Source organism: Podarcis vaucheri (genome assembly GCF_965113315.1).
Source record: "Podarcis vaucheri genome assembly, chromosome: 8".
Taxonomy (NCBI): domain Eukaryota; kingdom Metazoa; phylum Chordata; class Lepidosauria; order Squamata; family Lacertidae; genus Podarcis; species Podarcis vaucheri.
This window is the reverse complement of record NC_138766.1, coordinates 27007446-27019766: the sequence shown is the minus strand read 5'-3', so window position 1 is coordinate 27019766 and position 12321 is coordinate 27007446. Positions and strand designations below refer to the sequence as shown.

General features: G+C 43.2%; 1 protein-coding gene across 1 annotated transcript in view; it reads left to right on the top strand.

The window, feature by feature from the left end:
- WRNIP1 (WRN helicase interacting protein 1) overlaps nucleotides 1–10602 on the top strand; it is a 41920-nt gene extending 31318 nt beyond the window's left edge. Inside the window, exons 5-7 of the mRNA XM_082234447.1 lie at nucleotides 6978–7133; nucleotides 8107–8186; nucleotides 9787–10602. Of these exons, the coding sequence (XP_082090573.1) occupies nucleotides 6978–7133; nucleotides 8107–8186; nucleotides 9787–10062 (512 nt within the window). The 3' untranslated portion in view covers nucleotides 10063–10602. The remainder of the gene's footprint in view (nucleotides 1–6977; nucleotides 7134–8106; nucleotides 8187–9786) is intronic.
- Nucleotides 10603–12321: the final 1719 nt, after the last annotated feature.

The window sequence follows — 12321 nt, the reverse complement described above, 5'->3', positions numbered from 1 at the left end:
AGTAAAATCTCTCACTGCCTCCATTTCTTCCCCTTCTATTTGCCAGGAGGTGATGGGCCCAGTGGCCATGATCTTCGTTTTTTTGATGTTGAGCTTCAGACCATATTTTGCGCTCTCCTCTTTCACCCTCATTAAAAGGTTCTTTAATTCCTCTTCACTTTCTGCCATCAAGGTTGTGTCATCTGCATATCTGAGGTTGTTGATATTTCTTCCGGCAATCTTAATTCCGGCTTGGGATTCATCCAGCCCAGCATGATGGGTCTTGGTTTATACCATAGATTAAATGAAGCACAGTTTGTCCTTTTCCAGACAATGCTAAACACAGATTTTTTTTTTCAAGTAAAACAAATCTCACAGAGGTGAGGGAAGAGCACATAAGTCAGACATGTTCGCATAATACTAAACTACCACTTAGCATTATGTCAGAACTGGGCCTATGTATGCCGTAATTCTAATCACTATGGTGGCTTTGAGCAGTCACAAAAAAAAACCATAGTTATTGTCTTGGAAATGAGCCTAGCTTCTAGGCTTGCATACTCTCCTCTCTCCCACCACAGATGAGAGGAAGAGTTCATGTTTGATTAACCACAGCTTGCTGTGCTGTCTGAACAAACTGTGGATAATCTCAGTTATGGTTTGTTTGAAGCATGGCAATTGAAACCATTGCTTACAAAGCTGACTTGTTTCGTCAAACCATAGATGAGATTAACCACAGTTTAGAGTTCAGGTGTAATGTTAAGCTGTGGTTAATTGGTATCGGAAGCAAAATCTTCTGATTTCCTCCTCGCAGCCACACTAGAAGAGAAGAAGGGGGGGGGAGCACATGAGCCTGGGAGGAGGCTAGGCTTAATTCCATCACAACAAGCCATAATTTACTGTGACGTTCAAATGCAGCCACTGTGGTTTAGCTGAAACCCATTCATTTATTTACTTTTAGAATTTATACCTACCTTTGCTCTTAAAGCAGGTTGCGACAGGTTAGCGAAAGGAATGCAACAGTGCAACGGCAGCAACGTTAGCAGTGCCAGCGAAACTAATTAAACAGAAAGCCAAATACATAAAATTTTAAAAATACAAAAGAGCCCAGCCTCATTTCCTCCTCCAGGGACTCGAGAGACTGCCTGAGCAAGAAGGTCTTGGCTAATAAGATAGCTGTGGCCTTCCAGAGACCATTCTCAGAGGCCCACTCATCTCCACACGCTCCTCTTCATATCCTCTGCACCTGTTCCAACAATAGGTGTGGAGAATTTGAGGAGGCCCTGCTGCTGGGAAGATGAAACTCACGAGAGGGGTTTGGCTCGGAACATACTGTGAACTTCGTGCTATTATCTCAAAGGGAAGAACATTGAAAGGGGTTGGATAATGCATACCGGGTCTCCCTGGGGACTGTGTGGCGGTGGAGTAAGAACCGCTTTGTCTGTGGCTATGAATAGCTTGTGGCGCTTCATGTGTTGCCTCACGAGCATTTTCAGTAATGTACAGATCTATATTTTAAGAAATCATATACTGTACTTTTCGGTGTATAAGACAAGGGTTTTTTTCTTTTAAAAATAGCTTTTAAAATGAGGCTTGTCTTATACATGGGTAGTGCATTGGGGGGACGGGCAATTGGTTGCAGCCACAATCAGGAGATTGTCAGCGTTGATTGGGCGTTTGAGTGGTGGCTGCGGCAATGGCTGCTGTCTATTGGCTGCCGCTGTGGCAATTGGACGGGTGAATTGCGTCTGGTGGCGGTGAGGGGGCATACGATTGGTGCCTTTGGCAATGCGTGTGATCATGCGGGTGAGCGATATTCAGCAGCCCCCCCCAAAAAAAGCTGAACAACTGTGGGCATTTTCCCCCCAAACAGCTTAACAACTCTTGGTAAGCTCCCCCCCCCCCATTTTCTTAATTTGGAGTCCCCAAAATAGGGGACATCTTATACACAGGGGCATGTTATACACGGAAGAATATGGTAATGTGAAGATTTTGGCTGTGTGTGTACACACTTCCCCTTCCATGGTATTGGGATTCTCCCTGCAAAAGAAATATAGTGGTACCTCAGGATGCGAACGGGATCCGTTCTGGAGCCCCATTCACATCCTCAACAGAACGTAAGACGCAGCTGTGCATGCACGGATTGCGATTCGCCTCTTCCGCACATGCACGTGATGTCATTTTGACCGTATGCGCAAGCGGCGAAACCCGGAAGTAACACGCTCTGTTACTTCCAGGTCGCCGCAGAGCGCAACCCGAAAATACTTATCTTGAAGCGTAATTATCCCAAGGTATAATTGTAAACTTTTTTTTTATTTTACTGGGAAACCTCTAAGTGCCAGTTTGTACAACTATAAAATAATGACTACTGCAATCAACACAAGATAGTTTGCTCAAGGTCATCGTCCTCTTTCTTTGTTCCTTCCTATGAAAATGTGCAGATGGGGACAGATTTAAGTCGTTTGCATACGGTCTTCTCTTGTACATTATTTACTACAAAGCTCGATGACGTAAGCGCTTTAGCAATGAAATTTCAGATTACCATAACGACGTTCCAGCACTCAACCGCTGGTATATCACAAGTGCCCCTTTAGTACTGCGTTTGCAATTGTTCAAGAAAAAAAAATCTATTTTGGAAAGAGAAGAAATGAGCACTGAATTACTGATAACATTACAAGTGAACTCTTTATTTGCTGCGTTTGCTATTGTTTAAGATAAAACCTATTTGGGAAAGAAACTACTTGTGTCATTTTTATGGACGTTTATTGTTTGTTTACAGAGAGCTGCCTTGGTGATATTACCTTGCGTCAATTGCGGTTTGTACAACCAGCAGACTCAATTGATAAGGATTTTCCTGGATGGGGCCATGTCAAGCCGAGTGGGTTGGGGTGTTGCATGTCTGAATGTTTCCCATCTGGGTGAGATGTCTGTGCATTGAAATCGATTAATGTTGGGGAGAAGGGATCAACTGGCCTTCTGCTATTTTGCTTTGTGCAGAGAATTTTTGGCACGGGGGTACATTCAGATATGTAGCAAGGACACAGCTGCAGCTGATGTCATTCTGATTCTGTTGGTTTGCAGACTTTGGGCCTCATTACGTAATCTTGATACCATCTTCAGCAAAAGGGATGAAGGACAGACACAGGACTCTAAATCAGCAGTGTTTACCACGCGGGTGGCGCTGTGGGTAAAACCTCAGCGCCTAGGACGTGCCGATTGTCAGGTCGGCGGTTCGAATCCCTGCGGCGGGGTGCGCTCCCGCTGCTCGGTCCCAGTGCCTGCCAACCTAGCAGTTCGAAAGCACCCCTGGGTGCAAGTAGATAAATAGGGACCGCTTACTAGCGGGAAGGTAAACAGCGTTTTCGTGTGCTGCACTGGCTCTCCAGATGCAGCTTGTCACGCTCGCCACGTGACCTGGAAGTGTCTTCGGACAGCGCTGGCCCCCGGCCTCTTAATCGAGATGGGCGCGCAACCCCAGAGTCGGACACGACTGGCCCGTACGGGCAGTGGTACCTTTACCTTTACCACTCTAGGCTTCAGTTACATGCCATCATTATTGTTAAAGCAGGAATAAACCTGACACAATATATGGAAATTTATATCGAAATTGGTTTTATCGTATGATGTAAACTCTTTAAAGAGCCACAGCAGTGTTCTTTAAACTCTGGCCTTCAGAACTGAAGGAGACCTAGGGAAATGGTTAACCCCCAACATGGGCATTAGGCCACCGTGATTTGTGGACTGGTGCTTTACATTTACTAAAAATCTCTCATTTATATACTTAATACTTTGCTGTTGGCAGGATGTGTTAGAGTTTTCATGGCTTTTTCTTCGAAAAAACATAGTGTCATTTAAATGCAATCCCTGCCGCTCCTCAGTATTGACATTCACTCCAATACTTAGTTGAAATTTTCAATTATTTGATTTATTTTTGGCACTCCTTTTTAAGGAAATGAATTTTGCAATTTGCTTATGTCAGAGCACCTGCATATAACCGCATGCGAGGATCCCTAATTTGATACCAGCCCTTGCTAAATTCGTGACTTGGCACCATGACGTGTCACAAACGCTGGCCATTTCTGTCTGTCTTTGCGGCGGAGATCGGAATTGGAGATTGCGCTTTGAGGATTAGGCTTGTCTCCTTGTATTTAACTAGTTACGTGCTAGTATTTAAATAGTCTTTGAATGAATGCTGTTCATGTATTCTCAACTCTGAGCTTCGTTCTGTTGCCGGAAGTGGCATTTTTATCCATTTCCTGACCAGTAAAATATGTTTGCTTAGTGATACAACGCAAACTATTTCTAAAATATTTTGATGAGAGAAGGTTCTTTTCTAAACTTTATATAAAATATGACTGTGACGGTGATTGCTGGGAGGATGGCAAGAAAAGTACAAGGAAAGCTGCCATCTTTCTCTCCCTAGTTGTTCACCATGATAATTATGATTCCAGCTTCTGCCCATCATAAACAGTGATGTACAATCTTATAGGACTTGGCCAATGGACTGTCTTACAGTGGCTGAGAGCAGACATTAGATTATGTGGTGTTTGGTCTCGTTTCCAAGTTATACTTGGGTATAGTCCTTGCTGGCATGAAGATACAGTCACTCCTCATATTAGCATGGGTTCATATGTGTACTTTTAGGAGTTTAAGATAAGTACAGAAGACTTCACAAGTGAAGTGAAGTACCGCACTTACCTGAACATATTGGCACAACGCAACCTAATCCCTATCCTTGGAGAACTCACTTTTTACATCCATTCATTGTGAGTGCTTTCTGCTACTCTTCTCCTTTCTGCTTCCTGATTTTTAAACATTTACGAGGCCATGAAGTGGCCCATCCTTTTGTCCCACGACAGCTAAGTTTATTTGGTGAGGGAGTTTTATCAAAATCGTTTTGAAGTCCCAGGTACATTTTCTTCATACAGTCATACCTCGGGTTGAAGTTGCTTCAGGTTAAGCCTTTTTTGGGTTGCGCTCTGTGGCGACCTGGAAGTAATGGAGCACGTTACCTCCGGGTTTCACTGCTCACGCAGACGCTCAAAATGACTTCACACGCGTGCCCGGAAGCAGAGTTACCACTGTAGTAAATATTATCCCCATCACAATATGGGTCACACATGTTCATCACTGTAACGTCAGGCAACTTAGCTTTTGATACGACTTCCTTTTAGGTCAGAAGTGACTACGTTTGAGCTTGGTACCTTCCTCCTCATAATACCAGGCTCCCAGATTATAAAATAAAATAAAATACAACAAATGCAGTGTGCAGTGAACACTCAAGGAACTGGAAACATGGAATGCAAATAGAAGCTCAGTGTTGTACAATGATTCTAATTTCCTGGTTCATGGAGAAGCTATTTTAAATGTCCCCAGATTGCTGTCCATAGAATCAAAGGAGAGATCCAATATTTTAATATAGCTGGGCTTGCCGGTCCGTCTTCTCCACCCACCTCTGCTAAAATGTAAAGGAAACCCCGCCCTTCCAACAAATAGCTCAACGAGTACTGAGCATGCTCAATGAATATTTCAAGTGGCTTAGAAACACCGCATGAAAGAATCAGCTGGGGGAGAAGAAGGGCGGGGGGAGGGGACAGGTCACACTGCCTTTCTCAACATTTAAAGGCCATCTTGGTTTTAAGAGACCAGGCGACGCCATTCCCAGGACTGCGATGAGACTCCCAGCTGCTTGGTTTATTGCCGCCTGCTCGAGTTGAAAGCCTGAATGCTGTGACAGAGCACAGACACGCTGTTTATATTGGCCTGATAACGATGGCATACCAGTGGGCTTTTTGTGCGGAGCGCTATTAAAAATAGCTGTCTGCTGGCCTTGTGTGTCGTAGAAAGAGACCACCCTGGAGACAAGCAGATAGGGAAATCCCACTTCAGAGGGATTCAGGCTTACGCCTTTGCTAATGAAGATACAAGTGGTTCCGCCTTTAAATTCTAAGGCAGGAGGGTACAGAACCCAGATACTGTTATGTGTTGCTTCTAGTCTATATAACAAAACACCTGATAATAATTCCATGCATCGGGCAGCAGTTTGGGGCTGTGTGGAAAGTGCATAGTGGTACAACTTCACACCGTTGTATTGAATAATTACTTACTTATATTTATGTTTAAAGACACATCCAGTGCTTTGTGATAAAGATGTACAGTGGTACCTCAGGTTACATATGCTTCAGGTTACATATGCTTCAGGTTACAGACTCTGCTAACCCAGAAATAGTGCTTCAGGTTAAGAACTTTGCTTCAGGATGAGAACAGAAATCGTGCAGCGGCAGCAGGAGGCCTCATTAGCTAAAGTGGTGCTTCAGGTTAATAACAGTTTCAGGTTAAGTACGGACCTCCGGAATGAATTAAGTACTTAACCCGAGGTACCACTGTACATCTGAATGAACAGGAAATTTTGAAACATTCTGCTTGTAACTGAAATGATTACAATTGCGTGTGAAACCTACAAAGACTTACAGAATGAACAAATCAGACCTCGATCAGACCAAGGGTCTGTCTTGCTCTGTAGTCTTATCCCCTCTTACAAAAAGGGCTTGCTCCGGGCATTTGGTAATTGGAAACTTCCTGATTTTGGACTTGGAGGGTGATTGTAGGTGTCAAAGCTAGTGGCCATTGATAGATCTGTATGCTGTGAATTTAAATAACCATTTCAAAATACATCTAAACTAGTGGTCATCAATGCTGCTTATAGCAATTTATTCAAAGCATTAACTGGATCCTATCGTCTGTATTCCCTTCCGACTGTCTTGAATTTTTTTCTGGCAATTTATATACTGCTTCATTACAATATTTTCTAAGTGGTGTACAAGTACTCAGTTTTTAAAAAAGCATAAAAACCAGATAAATTGTTTCTTTCTTTGTTTGTTTATATCCTACCTTTTTCTTCCAAGGAGCTCAAAATCACGTACTGCCAGTCAATTGCACTGAATGACCAAGTTTGTTGTGGAGTGTGTGATTTTTATCTATTTAATTATTTTTCTGAATAGGAGAAGAGCATTACAACTGCATCTCTGCCCTCCATAAATCTATGCGAGGCTCCGATGAGAATGCCTCTCTTTACTGGCTTGCCCGAATGCTGGAAGGCGGTGAGGATCCGCTCTACGTAGCAAGAAGGTTGGTAAGGTTTGCAAGTGAAGACATAGGTGAGTTACTTAAAGCAGACTAGTTTTATTGTCTTATTTGCTTTTTAGATACTGCTGTGTGGAGCTGTGTTTTCAGAGACGATGGGAGTTCTGGTCGACTGGTGCCCCAGCCCTGCTATAAAAGAGTTCATTTTAATATGCCCTTGGGAGAGGGTGGCAAGCAACAGAGTCAACTCTCGCTTACTTGACATTGGAAGGTCCTTCTAGCCATGGCTGGGCAAGCCTCTGCTGACTGGCTTGTAAGCAAGATTTGGGAGGTCCTATGTAGAGTGGACATGGGTGGCGCTGTGGTCTAAAACACAGAACCTAGGGATTGCCGATCAGAAGGTCGGCGGTTCGAATCCCCGTGACGGGGTGAGCTCCCGTTGCTCGATCCCTGCTCCTGCCCACCTAGCAGTTCTAAAGCACGTCAGAGTGCAAGTAGATAAATAAGTACCGCTCCGGTGGGAAGGTAAATGGCGTTTCCGTGCGCTGCTCTGGTTCAGCAGAAGCAGCTTAGTCATGCTGGCCACATGACCCGGAAGCTGTACGCCGGCTCCCTCGGCCAATAAAGTGAGATGAGCGCCGCAACCCCAGAGTCGTCCGCGACTGGACCTAACGGTCAGGGGTCCCTTTACCTTTATGAAGAGTGGACCCCTAATTGAGTGCATTCACCTCTTCCTCACTTCTGTCACTACTTGCTCGCTCTCTTGGCCCCAAACTGTGTAGCTATCCAGGCAAAGAGGGCACAGAGAATTTTGCTTCTTCTTGCCTAGCTGTCCATACTCACTTGCTTGGAGGGTACAAGTGAACAGATAGCAACAGAGAGGGTCCAGTGGGGTCCAAGAATTTGTAATGGGCCCTCTCCCGACAGCGCCAGCCCCCTGACAACAGCCCTGACATGACAGTTGGCTTAAGGAATAAGATGGGCACTGTATGGAGTATTACATTGCTGACCGTGATGTGCTTTCTAAAATGTAATTTTTGGTTGTAGGATTGGCTGATCCCTTGGCGTTAACCCAAGCGGTGGCTGCTTATCAAGGCTGCCACTTCATTGGAATGCCAGAGTGTGAGGTAAAGTTGGTATAAATTTACTTCTATAATTGTCAGCATCTCAACCACTAAATGTTGCCTGTGAATCCTGGAAGACGTGCTCCCTGCTTTGCAGGCCTTTTCCCACCTGGTCTGGGAGGGAGGGATGCAGACTGACTCCAGCTACAAAAGCTGAGATCGCTGGACAGACTCTTGGGCTGGTGTATTTCTTAGTGGAGGCTGTTGCTCTTGATTTTAATCTTTTGTGTCTTTATTTTAGATCTTCTTGTGATTTGTATGAAAATTGTTCGGTTTGGTTGTTTATTAGTACTTTTGTCATGTTGCAGTTACGTGGTTTTTTCATGTTGCAAGCCACCTTTAGCATGGTTTGAAGTGAAAAGGAGGCATACAGATAAAAGTTGTGTATATGTTACTCTCACCTGCCACTTTCAGTTTCTTCTGTTTTATCAGTCTGGTTGTAATTAGGCATTGGCTACTGACTAGTTAATAAAACCTCTGTTGAGGGAGCTGCAGGGCTATGGGCCAACTTTAAGGTTTTCCTATTCTCTGAATATATAAAACCCCCAAACAACCTGGAAGCGGTGGACTTAAAAATATCACCTTATTCCTTATATCACTGCTCAGTCTTTGCGATCCACCACAGAAGCAAGGTCCCAGTGTCAGATTGTCCTCTACAAGAAATTGTGCATTTTGTGTAGTGGGCTTAGGCAACTCTCTAGCTAATGAAATCAATTTGGCACCATCTGTAACGAGTTTTAAATCTGTTTATCTCAGAAAGCCTTACAAAAACGCTTCGCCGTTTTTTAGTTTCTCTTGTCACATGACCCATTTTGTACTCCAGTTTCTTCAGTGCATTTTGATCTTTGTTTTTGTTGTTCTGGGTTTAATTTGAGGTTTTTGTACAGGCACATACACTAATGGCCAGAATTGTGGAAACCTTTTGGGGAAAGTGTATTTCTGAGGTTTGATGACTCATAACACCACTTTTTTGGAGTAATACCATAAAATTATGTATCAATGGAAAGATAATTTAATGAAGAATGTAATGCAACAAAGTTTGTTCAATTATCTGTCAAATTATCTATCAAAAGTTATAGCCAGATAACCAGAAAAAGGAAGCACAACTTGCTTAGGTTGAGATGCAGTAGGTTTCCTTCATTTGAATGTAGCCAGTGAGCATGACTGTTTAGAGATTCAGTCAGGTATTATGAACCATCAAACCTCAGAAATACACTTTTTCCAAAAGGTTTCCACAATTTTGATCACTAGTGTACATTTGTATGAGTTTATGGTTTAGAAATGAGTGAATAAAAATAAAATGAGTTTTCAATTCATTATCGTTTCAGTATCACTGTATCCCATTCAGTATCATATGACCCATTGTCAGCTGCACACTGTGAGTGACACTATCAAACTGGATGTGGGAAAACTTGGGCCTTCCTGAACTTCACTCTGGGAAACAGGGTGTCAGACTAGCAGAGGCCAATTCAACAGGAGTCTTCTTATATATTATGTTCTTCTCTTTATTAGAAAAGATACCTGGCGGCCTCAGTAGCAAGCATTCTGAAAGCGCTTCGTATTATTTCAGTCTGTTTTTTCTATTTTCTCTTTTGTTGTACAGGTCTTACTGGCGCAATGCGTGGTCTATTTTGCCAGAGCACCAAAGTCTATAGAAGTGTATGGCGCTTACAACAACGTCAAGGCATGTCTGAGAAACCACCAGGGACCTCTTCCACCTGTTCCTTTGCACTTGAGGAACGCACCAACCAGGCTCATGAAAGACATAGGCTATGGCAAAGGTTATAAATATAACCCAATGTATAAGGAACCTGTGGAGCAGGATTACCTGCCTAAAGAACTGAAAGGCGTCGATTTTTTTACACAACAAAGAATGTGATGACCCTACGTGCAATGTGGTGGCCAGCTTTCTCCTGCCACACACACACACATGCACACTGAAGTTTAATTTTGCAATAATTTCTGTTTTAACTCCGCCATGTTATCCAGGCACAGAATTATGGTTTTGTGAGGTAAAATATATCAGAAGTTATGGACTTTGTGTAGAAAATTGATGTCCACAATCTGATCTACTGTTGTACATGTTTTAAGATCAGCTGAAATCATTGGACAAAAGAAAACATATCTAGGTCAGGCGATGGTCATTATTTTTTAAAAGAAAACATTTGGGACACAGTCTAGCCTAGGTTAGGCACTTGTTCTATACTGAATGCACCCAATTAAATCACTTAAATCACTTTAAAAGGGCCTGCTTCATGCCGTGGGCTTGCTCGAAACTGAAAAAGGACTAGGTTAAAAGAATAAAAATTATGCATTTCCACCTTGATATAGAAAAAGTAATGTGACGGGAATTTAACCCACTTGTCAGATTATTTTTGATACTGTGAAATTTTGTAAATAAAGGTTGATTTAAAACTTTCTTGGTGTCTGTTTTGTTGAAAGTCAAGATCAGTTTATGGTGGTATGGTTCTTAACACTATTTTAGCTGTTCTGCTTCCCACTTACGCCTCTTGCCTCTGAGCGAGTGCCATTCTGTTGCCAGCCGAAACTCCACATGAGGTTGGGGAGAATTCATTTTCCATAGCTTTATGAATGCTTGGCAGATTTCAGTCTCGTACACCTGTTGCGTTGGATTGCTGTGGCCCTCTTCTGTGCTATACATCAGTAATTCCCAAACTCGATAGTGAAGCCCAAAGCTTTCATGTGGAAGGTGGAGGAGGCTGCCCATTCTCTCTCTGCATGATTTACTGCTCTGTCTTGGCTTCTTTTCAGTCAGCACCTGCTTTTTGGGGGGGAAGGAGGGAAAGGTTAGGGAAAACTCTTGCTGTGTCTTTGCATTGGAGAGTATATTTTTGATGCAGCAGAATAATCATGTCCTGGAATGGGGGCTGCTCATTCTGTCTCTGTAAGAATTACTGGTCTGCATTTACTTCCTTCCATTTATAATGCATGTTCAGAATAATGAACAAGGAGTCCCAACAAAGCAGTATGTCAGTCAGTCAGTCAGTCAGATTTTCATCGTAGCCAATGGCCACTAAAATCTTACTCAAAAAACAAAGGGCACAGTCCAAGAGTAAGTTAAAACATCTATTTTCAGTGAAAAGGCAGGATATTTTTCCTTACTTTGTCCACTCAGAGTGCCCCCTCTGGGTTCCTTTGTGTGTTTCATTTTAGCTGTTTTAATACAGATTAGTTTAACGTTACTATTTTTCTTCTTTAAATAATTCCTACGTCCTTTTATTGGTAGATGGCTTGAAACACTTATTAGCTGCCTCCATGTTTCCCTTAGCGACATAAAATGGGGTATAAATATTTTAATAAAGGGGCTTGGGGGGGTGAATGCACAGTACAATGGTACCTCGGGTTAAGTACTTCTTTCCGGAGGTCCGTACTTAACCTGAAACTGTTCTTAACCTGAAGCACCACTTTAGCTAATGGGGCCTCCTGCTGCTGCCGTGCCGCCAGAGCACGATTTCTGTTCTTAACCTGAAGCACTACTTCTGGGTTAGCGGAGTATGTAACCTGAAGCGTATATAACCTGAGGTACCACTGTAGCTGGATCTCAGAGATCTCCCGAAAATGCCTTTTTAGTTTTGGAAAACACCTACTATTTTCTGTTTTTTTGAAAATGATTTAGGATAGCCTTTACGAACCAGGGAACCCTCAAGAGGCTTGCTGCGCTGATGGCTGTTGTTAAATTTATACACTGCCCGTCCTCTCAAAGGAGCCCAGTTGTAGTCCTGAACATCTGGAGGTCTGGCAAAGGCTGCTTTAGCAAGCTAGTTCGTTGTACTCTTACTTCAAGCAGGAACAGGAGATGGGATAACCGTGTGCTGGAGAGATTGGCATCTGAGGAAGGGAAGATGACTTGAGATATAAGCCACAGTGGATGGACCCCTACCAAGAGCTGACAGACTGGAATCTTGTAGCATCTGCTGCGGTCAACTGCATCATTTCCCACAATTGTTGGTTGGGCTGGTTCCTCTAGCCAGATCTATTGGCAAACCGAAAGGTGTTCTCTGTGGGTCGAATCTTGAAGCCACGCCATTCAATTGCAAGTAGCAGAGATCAGATTTGTGTGGACTGGCATGCCTGTTTTTTTGTCACTTCTTAAACTGGGCTCTGTATGCTAAATACA